Below are 15,869 nucleotides of genomic sequence, written 5' to 3' on the forward strand. Positions count from 1 at the left end.
TTTAATGATTAATGACAGCGTGCTTTTATGAAAACCAAAATATGTACCGATTATATTAAATACGTCACAACATCACAGGTGTCAGTTTAATCGCATATGCAGATCATTTTTCTCATTTGTATAACATGATAACATATGTGGGGTTATTATGTAGAAATAAAAAAAATAAACCAGTGTTTTGGTATTCTTTACCTACTGATTTAGTTAGCACAAAAATTTTGAAGGAATAAAAGATGTACGCAATTAAGTAAGAACATGTGTATTTTAAGTATATAATACTGCTACCTGTGGCCTGGTGAAAATTTTTCATTAAACTAACTAACCATTTTTTCTCTATTGTAACATTTCTGTCACTCCGCCCAACCTTCCGTTAGTTCTCTTCGTCGCTAAAGTGTTCGAAAATCGGAAACAAGCGTTGAATTTTTGCTGCGGCTCAAAGTTTTTTATGTTTGATGTATCGCCGCATACGTAACAATGGGTCGGATTCAAATTGATTGTGAAAACGTTTTGTTGCAGGAAGTAACTTTAAGAAAATGTAGTAGCGACGAAAAGCTGGGACTTACCGTTTGTTACAGTTCCGGATCTGAAGTGGACACTTGTACAGAAGTGTACATTCGAGATATCGCTCCACAAAGCGTGGCTGACAGAGATGGAAGACTTAGGCAGGGTGACCAAATCTTACAGGTAACATTAAGGGTAAAAAAATCCATGTTTTATGCCATACCACCCTCACTTTTGGAATTGATTACGTGCTGAAGGGAAAAATCAACAAATCCGAAAAATCTTCTACTAATATTCGAGAACTGCACAGGCGTTTTCCTTTTTTGTTATCTTAGCGGCAGAGAGGCGCATCTCTAGAGAGTTTATTTCATTTCCCTTTCTCGCAAAATACGACAGAACACTGTTCGGTTTAAGGACCGTGACAGACTAAGCAAAATGGCAAAAGCGTATGCTTAGTTTTCAGTGTGAAAATGGACGATTTAGTTGGGTCGAAGATATATATTGTTAAGGGCAGGCATTTACTTTTTTTACTGCAATTCTTGTAATTTGAAGATACTTTTATTAACATAATCATTATTAATTACTTAGATACCATTAAATTTTCTTGACAGTGTGTTGTCATTTTTTAAAATTTAATTCGCTCTTAAAAAATATTGTGTCATATTTCAATTTTAAATGAATGTGCCCTGATAGCATAAAGTGGAATTTTAAATAGCCCCCGAAAAATGTTAAGAATGAAATGCATTGGGACTTTGTAAGTAGACTCATAATTTTGAAACGCGGCTTCAAATTTTTGTGGCCGTTGTCAGTACAATTTTATTATGTTTCTGAGATGAAATAAGTATTATTCACTGTATAATGAAGCCCTTTTGCGGCTTAAATTTCTTTTTGAATCTAATTACCCGTTACTATCGATCATTACCTTGTCAACTTATAAAATTTTGGGTATTGGGATCTTAGCAGGCAGGTAATTTGGAAAAATAATAATCCAATAAAACTTTTTTTCATTTTTTTTATTTTTCATTTGAATCGAATGTTATATTCATTAAAAATTTTATGCAAAATAAATGCGATATTCTAAGACATGTTTCATTCCTGTGTGTTTCTATAAACCCCCAACTAAAATCTGGTGATGGAAAACGTGTGAAATTAGAATATGAAAATTACTTTGTGTTTTGCATTTTTTTTCAAAATTACAAAAAATATTTTAAATCATTAAATTTTAGGAAATACCTTTAATAAATAAGGTGTTTTTCAATAAAAAGAACACTTTGTTTATTTACTTATTTATTGTGAATTCAGGTGCAAACAATACATGGTACCAAAAAAACATCCTATAAGTCAAACAAAAAAAAATAGTATAAACTCTTAAATAAATTAATTGAAGAAAAACAAAACAGTAATATAACCAGTAACAAATTGGAAAAGTATAGTACACCAAATGTAGAAAATTTCGAAAATATTTAAAAAACATTGTTTTTTTTTTTTGAAATAAGAAAATGAAGATAATAAAAAAATGGCACAAATGGCATCAATGATGTGAAAAAATGTTGAATTCTGAGTACGGAAGCATTCTATATTTGTTCTAAGACACCTACTGAATACTAAACAAGTTGACTATTTTAAAAAGCATTAAACGGTTTTGCATAGTTTTTTTTGGCAATAGTTTTGATTTTCTACCGGGCTATTTGGTTTAAAAGGAAGGCATCGAAAAAACTTATTTTAATTAAACTAAAATAAATTACTGAAGCCAATAACAGTGTAAATTCCTACTAAAAAAACACATTATAGAGAGATGTGCTTTAGGAATCTGTAAATCTTTGGTATTGCTTTTTATAAACCATGTTCCTCATTCTCAGACCCTATACATATATACAAATTCCTCAAGTTATTTTCATTAGAAAAGTTAACTGATTTTTTGTTTGCCCTAAATTCATTCGTTTGTAAAGTAATTATGCGAGTTTTTGAAAAATTTTGAGCTTTAAAAAACACCCTTACAAATCAGACATCAAAAACAATTTTTTATAACTTTTGTGATCAACTTGAAAAATACAAAAATTAAAATATTTTTTTTTACGCAGAAAATTTGAATAAAAACATTCCAAATCACCCTTCCTTAATTTAACCGTCGATTTCCGAGACACCCTGTATAGAAAAGCAAAATATAACAATATAAATATAATATTAAATTTATTTTAATAGTTTTATTTGAAGCGCCACTGCAATTACTTTGACCAAAAAGTTATTGTTAATATTAAGAAGAATTAAGTTAAGTTATTTTGACAACCTGTATATGAACAACGAAACAATGTTGTTGATATGGCGTTTTTTCGAAGCAATTGTTAAATTTCTTCTATCATATTTTCATATAAATATAAAAGATGTGGTATTTTTATTAATTCATTTATGAACACATATATATGAAGGTACATTAAATATATTTTGCAATATGTTATTTACATTAACAACTGTTCTGAAAAGTATAATTTAAGAAAGATTATTTTATTTCATCTTGTTTTATTTTTGAAAAATGAATATCATTAATATGTAATTCTTCTTCGGCTTATTGATTAACAACATTTTGCGGTGTATTGCGTGACAAATTTTCGTCTTTCATCTTCATCAATATGAAATGAAGAATGCACAGAATCGATAATGACATCATCATCCAAATATTCTAGGCTTACAAAATTATCATCAATGTGGATAAATTCATTGAACTTATTTTCAAAACAAGAAAATTGTCTAGAGTATTATTATCATCTTTCTGGTCATTTTTCTTTCAGCCATTCTTCTAATGTGAAGTCATCATCTGAATCAATATCATTTTCCACTCTCAGGAAATCACCGTGTTGAAAACAATTAAAAATTATGTGTTTTGAGACCCTCTGCCATGCCCTATGAATGGAGTTTATTCTATCCGTTTAAAAACTTCAACCCAAGATGACACGATGATCCATAGGATGTAGTTTTGATCTGATATTTGATTTGGTAAATGATTCTTCAGCTTCTGCGTCGTAACTCGTCTTCCCACAGTCATTTCTTGGTTAGCCGTTTGTTCTGCTCCAAATATTTTACAACGTCCATATCAACAACAGAAGATTCTCCAACAATACTTCCACTGGTTCTATTAAACCTTTTTGTTAAACCTTTCTATCCAGCTTCTATAGAACGCTCCTTTTCAACCTCTTCAGCTTCTGCTGATGATCAGATTAGTGTGTTACAAAATTCGTTATTACGATTTTAAAATTGGACCGTTCCTTTTCTAGGTTAACGGAAAGGATGTCGCTAATAAAGAGGAAACCGAATCTCTGTTCGCCGAAAATAGAAAAGCTGTAACTTTACTAGTCAGCAGATGTTACAATAGGGTGAGCACTAAATTCAATTGAAATCGATGCCTACATCACTTCGCAATTTCTTTCAGAGCGAAGAATACTTGGATACGGAACCTGTAGATGCGATATCGCCTAACGGGCGTCACGCAGCTTATCAAAACAGTATCATTGAGCAATTAGTGCAGCAGCAATCCGAACATTCCTCGAAAAATGACGCGGTGCCAAAAATACCGAACCATTTGGTTCCCGACAAACTCAACCTGACAAATTCATTAGTCAGGTCGAAAATCGACTCGATCAACCAGGAAATTTCCCAGCTAGATTACCGTATGCAAAATATCCACTTGGTGAAGTCCGATAAGAGAAAACCACCCCAATTTCCACATATTCCAGCGCCGCCTGAGTCAGATACGGAACATATATACGAAACTATACCCGAAGATTCTTTGATCGACGGTGAAATAGAACCGATATATTCATGTCCCTACGAACCGAGTGAGGAGAACATGATAGAGCAATGGCTCAAAGTGCACCAAGAGGACGTGTGGGTAGCCGCCACTCAAAAAGAGTCCCTCAACGAAGAGGAGGAAATAATAAGAGACGGTAAAGAATCGAAAAAGTCTAAATCCAAAGGAGCTAAGAGTAACAGCAGCGGCGAAGAGCATGAGAATAGTTCTAGTGCGTATAACACCGGTGGTTCTTCCAATAGTAATCCTCTTACTTTTGAATTAGCTGCTACTCAGGATGCTAAACAGAAAAACGTCTATAGGTAAGTCGATCGTTTTCCTGTCCGAAAGCGCTGAAATGTCACCAAATAAAATATAGGTTTAAGTCAGGATTTCTCAACTAAGATAGAATTTTTCACGTCCCTCGTTGGTGGATTGGCCTTTGAAGTGAATTTCTTTGGATACCATGGAGTCCAGGCTTAAAACTTCTGGACTTCTCAATATTTGGTATACGCTAAAGAAGTATTATTTAGTTTTATCTTAACATTCAAAGACTAACTAATAGATTCGGTCGGTTTGAAATGACAACATTTGATTTGAAGTTTCTTTTTTTACTATTTAAAAAATTTGGTTTTTATTGCTCGCTATACCTTTTCATCTTGTATTTACGAAAAAAATGGAAAAAACACCCGCTATATTTTAAATGCAACTAAGTAAAAAAAAGACATAGAGTATCTTTTCTATGAAAAATTAAACATTCTTTCAAATTTTCAACGTGTATCAACCATAATTCGACAGATGAAAAAATATGATTCGATTTATCTAAATAATACATTGAGCAACTTCGAAGTAAATTTAAAATTGGTAATTGTTATATAAAAAGACAACAAGCAATTTTTATTATTTTGTTACATATAAAAACATTCTTAATTAATGGTAAATAATATGAGGCATGTTGCGCTCAATCATAATATTTTAGTGTCTCCATTTTAGTTATTCTTCATTCTTTATAAATCACTCTGTATATCTGATGTCTAGATGGGCACTGTCCCATAGCTCATAAATTCTGTCTTATGTCCGAGAATTTCTGATTTAAATTAGAAAGACATATCAGAGTATTTTTATAGTTCAGAAGTTATGATTTAGCTTATCTATTATTGTTCATAAATAGTGAGGTAGCTCAGAAATTCTAATCTATTTTTCAGAAATTCGTACTTATTTCCTAAAATTCTTATTTAAATTAGAAGTTGTGACTTATTCCTCAAAAATTTAATTTAATGAAATATTCTATGGCCTCGTGTCTTATAGTCCATTCTCTATGAATCACCCTGTATATCTCATGTTTGGATTGGCACTGTCCCGCACGAGAGGCTTATGTCAGAAATTCTGGCTTGTTTTCTAGAAATTCTGAGTTATTTTCCATAAACTCTGACGTTACTCAGAAATTCTGACTTATTTGTCAGAAATCCTGATTTATTTTTCAGAAATGCTAACTTTAGTTAGTAATTGTTATTTAGTCCTTAAAACTGTTCATTATTCAAGTATTTTATTATTATATTTATGAATATATCTTGTTTTTGGTGGCCTTTCGGCGCTTTTCGTAGTTGCGGTTGCGTTATTTATTATTTTTATTATTGTTCACAGATCGACGTTGATTCTTTGTCCTTTGGAAGAAAAGGATGATCTCGCTAAAGAGAAGGAAACGAAAACCACTTGCGAGTCATGTAAAAGGCAAGCTTCCAAAACAAAAAAATCGAAATCAAGCGTTAAAATTACAAGCCCATCCTCGCCTACAGTACATAAACCTGGGCTGAGTCCCGCCCACATTTTGTCCGACACTATGTACACGAATGTGGCGAATCTTCAGCAAACTATGCTGCTACAGCAACAGCTGTTTAGACAGGCGTTGGTTCATCAAAATCCGGAATTTTCCACCAAACCGACTACTAGTTTCACGGCGCCGAGTTTGACTCAGTATCAGTTTGTGACCGGATCACACGTACGTGTTTTTTTGCTTTTTTTTATGGGTTATATCACAAATGTTTGGTCGTAGGTGGTGAGCGAGAGTGCGATGGTGGAATCTAAAATGGAATGGAAAGTGAAGAGAAGACCCGACGGTACAAGATATATAGCGAGGAGGCCCGTGAGGAATAGGATTTTGAAAAACAGGGAGATTAAATTGTCAGAAGAAAGAGCCGGACTTACAACCGAAGATGACACCATTTCGGAACTAAAAGTAATACCATTTTGCTGTTTGAATAAAATACCATATTCAAGGTCCCGTTTTTATCAATATAATTCATTTGAATTCGTTTATTTTCCATATTTAATAATAACAACTAAAATGGCTCGTTCTGCGGTTACAAAAACCGATTCCATGACTTCTCAGGAGACCAGAAACGCAAAAAATATATAAATTTAAAAATTATAACAATAAATATATGTTATATACGTTTCAGTATTCTGATAGCTGCTTTCATGGTCATAAAAAAGTAAATATTTAAAAAACGACTTTGTTGTACAATATGTTGTCAAAAGAACAACTTTTTTGATTCTTATGTGGTTTTGGTATATCTATCGATTTGGAGCAATTAAATAAGAACAATAAAAAGCATTTTTATGAATATTTATTTGATACATAATAAACGCCACTTATGACATGGATTTTCGCACTCTTTGTAACAGCCGTTTTTTTCTTATATTTAACAATCCGTTTAATGCACATCAGCACCCTCGACTCATGGATAGGTTACATAATACAAAATTAATTGTACAATATACAAAAAAAAAGACAAAAATACACATGCGCTCAATTTGAATTTTATGTCAAAAGTTAGCCTTTGTTATATATTTGGGGTTTACCGTAAAAACGGTATGTTCCCTTATTTGATACCGATACGAAAGATAATAGTTGTTAACATGCAGATCACATTGTTAAAACAGAAGAACAAATTTTTTATTGAAATATTTGACACTAGATCATTGAAAAACGTCTATAAATCAAACCCTGATTATTGTACTAACTGTAAATGTTAAATGTTTACATTTAAAAGTGAAAACGTTGAAAAATATTTACAATTTTTTTTAAGTTATTACGCTATCAATCGTCTTCCACAATGTTTCATTCATTCATTTTTTACACTTTGTTTTTCGGTTCATATAATTATGTTCATTTTTAAGAGTAACATAAACATTGAAACCAAATATTTTTGAATCCGTTTTAAATTTTCTATTAATGGTTTGTTTATGGTAGAAGCAAATTATTTTCATTTGACGGCAACAGCAATCTTTTTTGCACCCGAGTGTATATCTGGGTTAGAATATACGCATCGAAATGAACAAAAAACGCAAATATGCATTTTTATTATATGAAATACTATTAACATTAATATTGTTTTAAATAAAGCCAGAACAATTTCTTTATAATTAAGCCCGTTCTACAGAAATACAATAATTTTTTACCTATATCACAGACCATATTGTGTTGTGATGTGAATGCATCGGATGACAATTTATTTTTAATTCAATTAAATTATTTGTTTGTATTTATTATAATATTTTGCGACTTGAATCGAAATTTTATGCATACTAGCACTACAGCCAAGTGAATATTTATTTAGTTTATAGAACTTATCATTATTTTTAATCCCTAGCAATTTTAATCCTAAGAAACAATAGTTTGATCTGACAATGTATTTTTTAATAATTCTGAGTATCTGTTTCAACGAAATACTGATAATTTATATGAAATAAATTTTATTTCAATAGTGCGATGAGGTAAGTAGGTATAACCAGCTTCCGTATAAAGGAAGTGAATCAATTCAATTTCTTTAGGTCTCATAATATTGATCTGTGTAAATTTAATGAAAACTGTTTCCATTTTTGTTACGACTTTGCTTCCGAAAGCCAAAAAAAACTTGCAGTTGTTAACTTATTTTATTTGTTTTTATTTGCTGATAATTACATAGCAAATTGCAAAACATAAAAATCTTGCCGTGACTATATATTATTTAAAATTGTAAAAAAATATGTAATACAATTATAACTTGCACAATATACCATTCGTAAATTAATTAAATTCTTTGCAGTTATTTAAACAATTGATAACTAAATGTTTTTCAAAATTTCAAAAAAGAAAATTGTGTCTTTGGTTTTTAAACATGTGTTCAAAAATTAAAAAACTTCGGTCAAAATCTACGGAAGTTATCAGGCAGTATTTTGGTTCTGGAATTAAGTGTGTTTCTAATTTATAAACATTTCTTGAAATTGCCTATAAAAACTTCTGAAATATTTTCAATAACCAATACATTCTTTTTTTATAACAGTACCTGAAAATTTTGCAATTTACCTCATATTGATTTATTAAAACCACCGAATCTGTCAAAGAAATAAAGGTACGATCCAATTTCGTGAGTGCTATAGGTACAAAAGAATAATTTGGTTTTATATATATTAAATTTTCTCTTACGTTCTGGTTGGAAAAAGGAGTTTTTTGCATTTATTAGGGCGGCACAAGATGAGTGGAACTTCCATATCCAGCAGTTAGTAAAAAAGTTACGATCCTTAATGTATTTATTCCGGCAACTTACTAAACTACCTGATAAGCAATTACTTCTTTCTACTTATTTTTCACTGATACAATCACATACATCTTACGGAATAAATGGTTGGGGTGCTGCCTATCACACAACTCTTCAGCCCCCTTACGCAATACAAAAAAAAATTTGAAAATTATGTTTAAGTTAAATCTGCGATATCCATCTGACTTAATTTTTACTCAATTTCAAATACTTCACATACAAAAATTATATTATAAATCATCCCTTTTGTTCTTAATGAAAAATAAATTACTAATTCAAAAACTCACGTGTATGAAAAACCCTTTAAACTTGTAGAAAATTTAACTTTACACAAAATGCATTTATCTGTTGGACAAAAAAATTGCTTTTATACTGGTCAACAAATTTATAACGCACTACCTCTAGAACTGAAAAATAAAATGAAATTAAAATAAATAAGAACAAAAAGTTCAGATTTTCACCAAATTATATATATTCCTGACAATTATTTCGACAACAATGAGTCTTTATCAAATGTAATATTTACAAACTACCTGGTACTGTATATACCGAAATGTGACCATGAAACGTTAATTAATGTTGTGACAATTTAATTTCAATAAGGGAGAGGCATTTAAATCGAATTGATCGTTAAGCAATACATTTGAATGTCTCGTTTTGTTAATCTCCATGGCTTCCAATAAATTTAATTTTCTACTTTTTGGGGCTGTATGTAAAATTACAAAATTGTCGTCAAAAATGTGTTTTTCTGTGTTTAAGTGTGTAGCATAATTAGAACCTAGACTATTGTTTTTAAACGCTCTTTTATGTTCGTTAATGCGTTTCTTGAAGGATCTACCTGTTTGTCCAATATAAATTTTAGTACATGATCCGCATTTCAACCTGTAGACACCTGATTTTTGAGATTTTGGACATTTCGTTTTATTGTTTTTTGAAAATTTTCTTATTGTGTTGTTATATTGGCCAAACAGGTCGATCCTTCAAGATACGCATTAACAAACACAAAAGAGCGTTTAACACAATAGTCTAGATTCTAATTATGCTAAACACTTAAACACAGAAGAACACATTTTTGACGAAAATTTTGTTATTTTACATACAGCCACAAAAAGTATAAAATTAAATTAATTGGAAGCCATTGAGATTAACAAAATGAGACATTCAAATGTATTGCTTAACGATCAATTAGATTTGAAAACACCTCCTTTATTGAACTTAAATTCTCGCAACAACATTAATTAAGGTTTTCTGGTCATTTTTCGGTATATATAATAGCAGGTAGTTTGTAAATATTACATTTGATAAAGACACGGTGTTGTAGAAGCAGTTGTCATGTGAAAATATGTAATTTCGTGAAAATCTGAACTTTTAGTTCTTATTTATTTTGATAAATGGATTTTGATCAAGTAAAAGCCGCCTCAGTTCAATTTTTGAAATTAAAATCATTAAAACAAAATTAACTCACTTTTTTTGGTAGAATGCTATTTTTTTTTCATATTATATAATAGATGGGAAACATAGTTAAATTGATCTGCGTTATGTTCAAGGATAGCTGTCAAGTTAGTATGCCTTGAATATAAGTATTTTTTCTATTAATATTTATTTAATGTTTACATTACACTAAGTTGTTAAATTGTACATTTTTATTTATTTAATTAAATATTATTATTATATACTTACTTATCTTTATTTTTTTTGCGTTTGTTGCATGAATTTGTGAAAGTTGTATGTTCACCCTTGTCTTCTCTTTTTTTATGACTTTTTTTTGTTGGGCTCGCAACCGAATAAATATCTATCGATTGTGCGCTTTATCGTTCCAGATCGGAAGATACTGGACCAAAGAAGAGCGAAAGAAACATCTGGAGAAATCTCGCGAGAGGAAACAACGACAGGAAATCCTGCTAGCGTCGCGCAACATTGAAGAAGTAACCGAAGACACCATGAAACATTTGGACAAAACATCATCGAGGAAAACGGCAAACAACATAGACAACACCGTTAAAAAACACAAAACCAAGGGTAGGACGCATAAAGAGGGTTACGATAACTTTTCTACGGTTCAAGAGGTAATCGTTCACGGTCCGAAGGTGCCGAATTCCAATAGCAAAATGATGGGCCTTCTGTCCGTGACGACCGTTTAATTTAGGGGCGTGGCGTGGGTGTACGATAGGCTTGGAAGCTTTTCGCTTAAAAATACCTACACTTGGCTTGGTTTTAAGTTCTCTTCGGAATCTGTGTAACGGCCGTTTCGTTTTATGTAAGTTTATTTTTTATTTATTGCGTTTCAGTTGAGCAACTTACGCGAAAATGGGATATGCCTGTAGATTGCGAACGCCACGGTACTAGGGTCAACCTGAGCAAAAGTCTCCACTTATCTCTGTCATATTCCTAAACATTTTTCGCCTTTTTTTAGCACTTAAAGAAGTGTTAATTATTCTGTTATTGATTGTTCCCTTTTTTCTGATTTGGGGTAAGATTGAACGAAACTTTAGTTAGTGCCAGCGTATTTTTTCTTAAAATATATACATCTTGTCCGTAACTATAATAATATAATTTATTCAATATTTTCAACGTCCTGTGTCTAACAGGCTATTGAAAATAATTTTTAAAAACGGTTTTTCCCCATTTTCATTAAAACTGCTTTTCATGTTTTGTGGATTTTTGAGCGTTTCCAGTCAATGACGTGAAACTTGTAATTTACATGTAAAACGCCTTCAAAATTGTTTTTCATTGCTACGTAATAAATATATAGAGTGACCCAGCTTTAAACCGTCAAAAGATCGTTTTTTAGGTAAAACTGATCTTCGAGATACAGAAAGTCAAAGATTTTATAAAAAATCATTTTTTTTTAGTAATTATTCTGTATTTCTGATTTTAAAATAAATAAGAACTAAAAGTTTACATTTTCACGAAAGTATATATTTTCACATGACAATTGCTTCGACAACACCGTGTCTTCATCAAATGTAATATTTGCAAAAAAAACGTTAATTAATGTTGTTGTGACAATTTATGTTCAATAAAGGAGAGGTATTTAAATCTAATTGATCGTTAAGCAATACATTTGAATGTCTGTCTCATTTTGTTAATCTCCATGGCTTCCAATAAATTTAATTTTCTGCTTTTTGTGGCTGTATGTAAAATATCAAAATTGTCGTCAAAAATATGTTTTTCTGTGCTTAAGTGTGTACCATAATAAGAATCTAGACTACTGTTTCTAAACGCTCTTTTATGTTCGTTAATGCGAACATAAAAGAGCCTGTACACACCTGTCGTATAATTTATATTGGACAAACAGATAGATCCTTCAAGAAACGCATTAACAAACATAAAAGAGCGTTTAAAAACAATAGTCTAGATTCTAATTATGCTACACACTTAAACACAGAAGAACACATTTTTGACGACAATTTTGTTATTTTACATACAGCCACAAAAAGTATAAAATTAAATTTATTGGAACCCATGGATATTAACAAAATGAGACATTCAAATGTATTGCTTAACGATCAATTAGATTTGAATACCCCTCCTTTATTGAACTTAAATTCTCGCAACAACATTAATTATAGTTTTCTGGTCATTTTTCGGTATATATAGTAGCAGGTAGTTTGCAAATATTACATTTGATAAAGACACGGTGTTGTCGAAGCAGTTGTCATGTGAAAATATATAATTTTGTGAAAATCTGAACTTTTAGTTCTTATTTATTTTGTTAAATCGATTTTCATCAAGTAAAAGCCATCTTTCAATATCTGATTTCTATTCAAATTGACCTGCTAATTTGCTGTAATACAGCGGTTAGAATGAAAGTGTCCATTCCAGTGGCGCCACAGAGGGTAATTTAATTGATATTTATAGGAAAATTCAGCATTTTTTTAGATTAAGCCATTTTAAAAAAATGCCTTTTCTAGTTTTTTCGTAAGGCGTTTTGATTTTCAAAAATATAAGTAAAATCGAGGAAAAAAAATTAATCTTTACTAAAATGGAACACTACGTTAAAATAAATAAAATGTTGTTTATTCGCGATTTGTGTAATATTTCAACATCAACAATTAGATTACGGTCTGTGACGCCTCTGGAATAGATTCTTTTTTGTAATTGCATTAAAAAAATCACGTTATTGCCGTAAATAAAAATGTCAAACTTTACCATAATCAGAGGTTTTAAATAATTAATAAAAAAAAAACGATTTTTTATTAAAAAAAAGTGAACACCTTGTATCTGGAAAACAAATCAAGTTAGGATATATATTTTTTTACTTGATACGTTTGACTGTTTAACTCTGGTTCACCCTGTACAATAAATAGTAATAACTAATATAATAAAATAAATAATAAATACGTAATTGCTTTCGAGCTATTCCGGAGAATCTTTAACACACAAATTATAATGGTTTCTAATATTCTATGTTATAAATTGTGTGTCTGTCTTTATTTAATTTACATATTTTTTACGTACGCCACAGTTTCTTTCAAAAAGAAATCACATTTTTAGAATCTTGAAAATAAAATTTATTTTTTAAAAAGCAGCGGAGTACCATTTTCGTTTTGAGAGAAATAGTAAAAAAATACTTTTTAAACTGTTTCTCCGCATTGTAAGCAAGTACGAAAATCCAACAAAATATCTTTAGTGGTTTCAATGAAAATTGGGAAAACCAGTTTCATTTCTTTCTGTTTAAATAATTAATAATAAAAAGTCATTTTGATGCCCTATTTCATTAAAAAAATAATAATTGTCAATCAATCATACCGTCATTAGATGATATATTGGGGTGTTCATATTTTCCTTAAATGCGTCAAATGCGCCTGATAAATGTGGTACTTACGAAGTGTCAGAGCCCATGTTGATTATTGACCTCTGAAATTTGAAACGACTTTTTTAATTTTCTTTCTTAACGTTTTTTGATAATGACTTCAAAGAGACAGTTTGTGATTCGGAAAGTATCTAGTGTAATTCTAGAATTTGCTAGGCAGTATTTTCTCAAAATATGTCCAGATGTTTGGGAAAAAAAGTAATTTGAAGTGAGCAAGTTGACAGCAACTTCCGGTTGAACCGGAAGTGAAAGGACGTTGAAAATATTTTTAAAAAGAAGTACACTTCGCGCTTAACTTAACCTCAAAAATTGAAAGGCGTAAGATGAAAAACCCTATATATTCTCAAAATTAAAAAAGGAGACTTTATTAATATTCTCATAGAATCTTTACTGTTATCATTATTATATCCCAAATTTTGGGAACTGCCATTCAGAACTAACAGATTCTTATTCTTTTATTTTTTTTATGAGATATTGTAATTAAAGGCAATTTTTACTATTCAATTCAATTCAATTAAATTCAATAAATAATAACGTAACCGGGTTTTCAATGGTCTGGGGCTTGTTGGAGTTGTTTAATCGTGGAATAAAGGCAACACAAGAAAATCATAAAAAAATTGCTTAGTCTAAAACCACTATTTTAATATGCTGGGATGCAGATTTTGCCTAAGTTTAGACATATCATTGATAGGTAATTCACCACATCCTCACCTCTTTTGCATAGGTCTGCCCTATTTGTTATATGTGCTAGGCATCATTTTTGGTAGACAATGTTAGATTTCCTCCCAACGACATAGTTTCCTTGAACACCCTGTACTATGGTATAAAAAATAGTTGTCCCACTATAGTAACCCAAAAATGTGATGTTTTATCTTAGGGTGTACATATATGTCCGTTGTTATTGCTTTACTGGAGCGTTAAATTATTTCAGAATGTGTGTTCTTTTTTTTTGTGGATTATTGACTTCACTTCGGTACCAGTTAGCCCAAACAATTTGAAATAATAAGTTATTTATATTAACGCATCATTTTTAATTAAAAAAAAAAATTGTGATACTGTAAATTTATTATACAATAAAGTTAGATTTTTTCTAAAAGGTATGAAAGGTTGCAAAAAAATATATATTTATTGGAGTAGACATCAATATTACCCAAAACTGTGCTAGTTTTTGCATTAAGTAAGACTTAAATTATTGTGAGCATTTTATGCCAAATTTAGTTATTATCTCAATTACTACTGCTTATAAAAAAATGTTAAGCCGAGTATCTAGATATATCTAGTTGTATAATATAAATGTCAAAAATAAATATTTAAGCAGATCCTTCGTTTTGAGTTTTTTTTACTGGGAGACCCAAAACCCTCAAAAATTTGAAAATTTTATTTTCATTATGTTTATTATATCTTTTGTTGTTTGTAATGAAAGGAATTAACTAACAGCCCTTATTTTAAAACAAATTTCACTTATTTCCCTATTTTTTAGGTAGATCGCATTGTAAATATTAGAGATTTCCTTTTTGCGGCGCCACCTGGCGGAAGACGGCCTAAGTGGGCGTTTTTGATCAATTGTCGATCTCTGCCTTATGGTAATTTTGAAATGCATATTTAAAGTGTAATTTTATTTTTAGGATAACTCCGCCTGCACTAAAGTTGAACTGCTACTTCGATTTCAATGTTGCCGGTCCCAAGCCCGGGAAAAAGGAGAAGGGTCCTTCCACTTTTCGTTTTGTTTAAATTTACTTAACGAAAAGTTTCAGAAAGTTTATTTTATTTTGTGCCTTGACCTTGCAAAATTTTAATTTTTATTATTTTTTAAGTTTTCAATTGGCTGTTTTGTTCTAACTTTAATCATTTATTCGTTAATTCTTGAAATGAAGATGACATATTTGTCGGCAAAACAGGTCCTCTCTGACTGAATAGAGGCGACTGAGAATTTTTACGCTTGAATTGTAGCTTCTTTGGCATGTCATCAATGCTATAGAATATTTAATTATTAATATAATGTGTTGGACAATAAAATTATTTGGAATTAAATTGCGGCACCTATTTTGGAAATATAAAGTTTAGAACATATAATAAAAAGAGAGCTTTATTCAGCGCAGCTTATCGATGTTTTTTATGTTCACCCGATTACTCATGGATGTCGCCACCAATCCTCTCTTAGCAGACTTCTTTTACAGATAACAGATGGCGA

At 30.6% G+C, this 15,869-nt stretch overlaps 1 protein-coding gene across 2 annotated transcripts in view; it reads left to right on the top strand.

Annotated features, from left to right (window-relative positions):
- Window positions 1-11,886, top strand: part of LOC132708807 (PDZ domain-containing protein 4) — a 221,205-nt gene extending 209,319 nt beyond the window's left edge. For both annotated transcript variants that reach the window (XM_060681394.1, XM_060681395.1), the window contains exons 3-8: window positions 517-684; window positions 3,771-3,869; window positions 3,926-4,605; window positions 5,927-6,281; window positions 6,336-6,518; window positions 10,683-11,886. In XM_060681394.1, coding sequence (XP_060537377.1) covers window positions 517-684; window positions 3,771-3,869; window positions 3,926-4,605; window positions 5,927-6,281; window positions 6,336-6,518; window positions 10,683-11,003 — 1,806 coding nt within the window. In that variant the 3' untranslated portion in view covers window positions 11,004-11,886. The remainder of the gene's footprint in view (window positions 1-516; window positions 685-3,770; window positions 3,870-3,925; window positions 4,606-5,926; window positions 6,282-6,335; window positions 6,519-10,682) is intronic.
- Window positions 11,887-15,869: the final 3,983 nt, after the last annotated feature.

This window comes from Cylas formicarius, unplaced genomic scaffold, assembly GCF_029955315.1.
Source record: "Cylas formicarius isolate icCylForm1 unplaced genomic scaffold, icCylForm1.1 PGA_scaffold_12__32_contigs__length_19106922, whole genome shotgun sequence".
Classification (NCBI taxonomy): domain Eukaryota; kingdom Metazoa; phylum Arthropoda; class Insecta; order Coleoptera; family Brentidae; genus Cylas; species Cylas formicarius.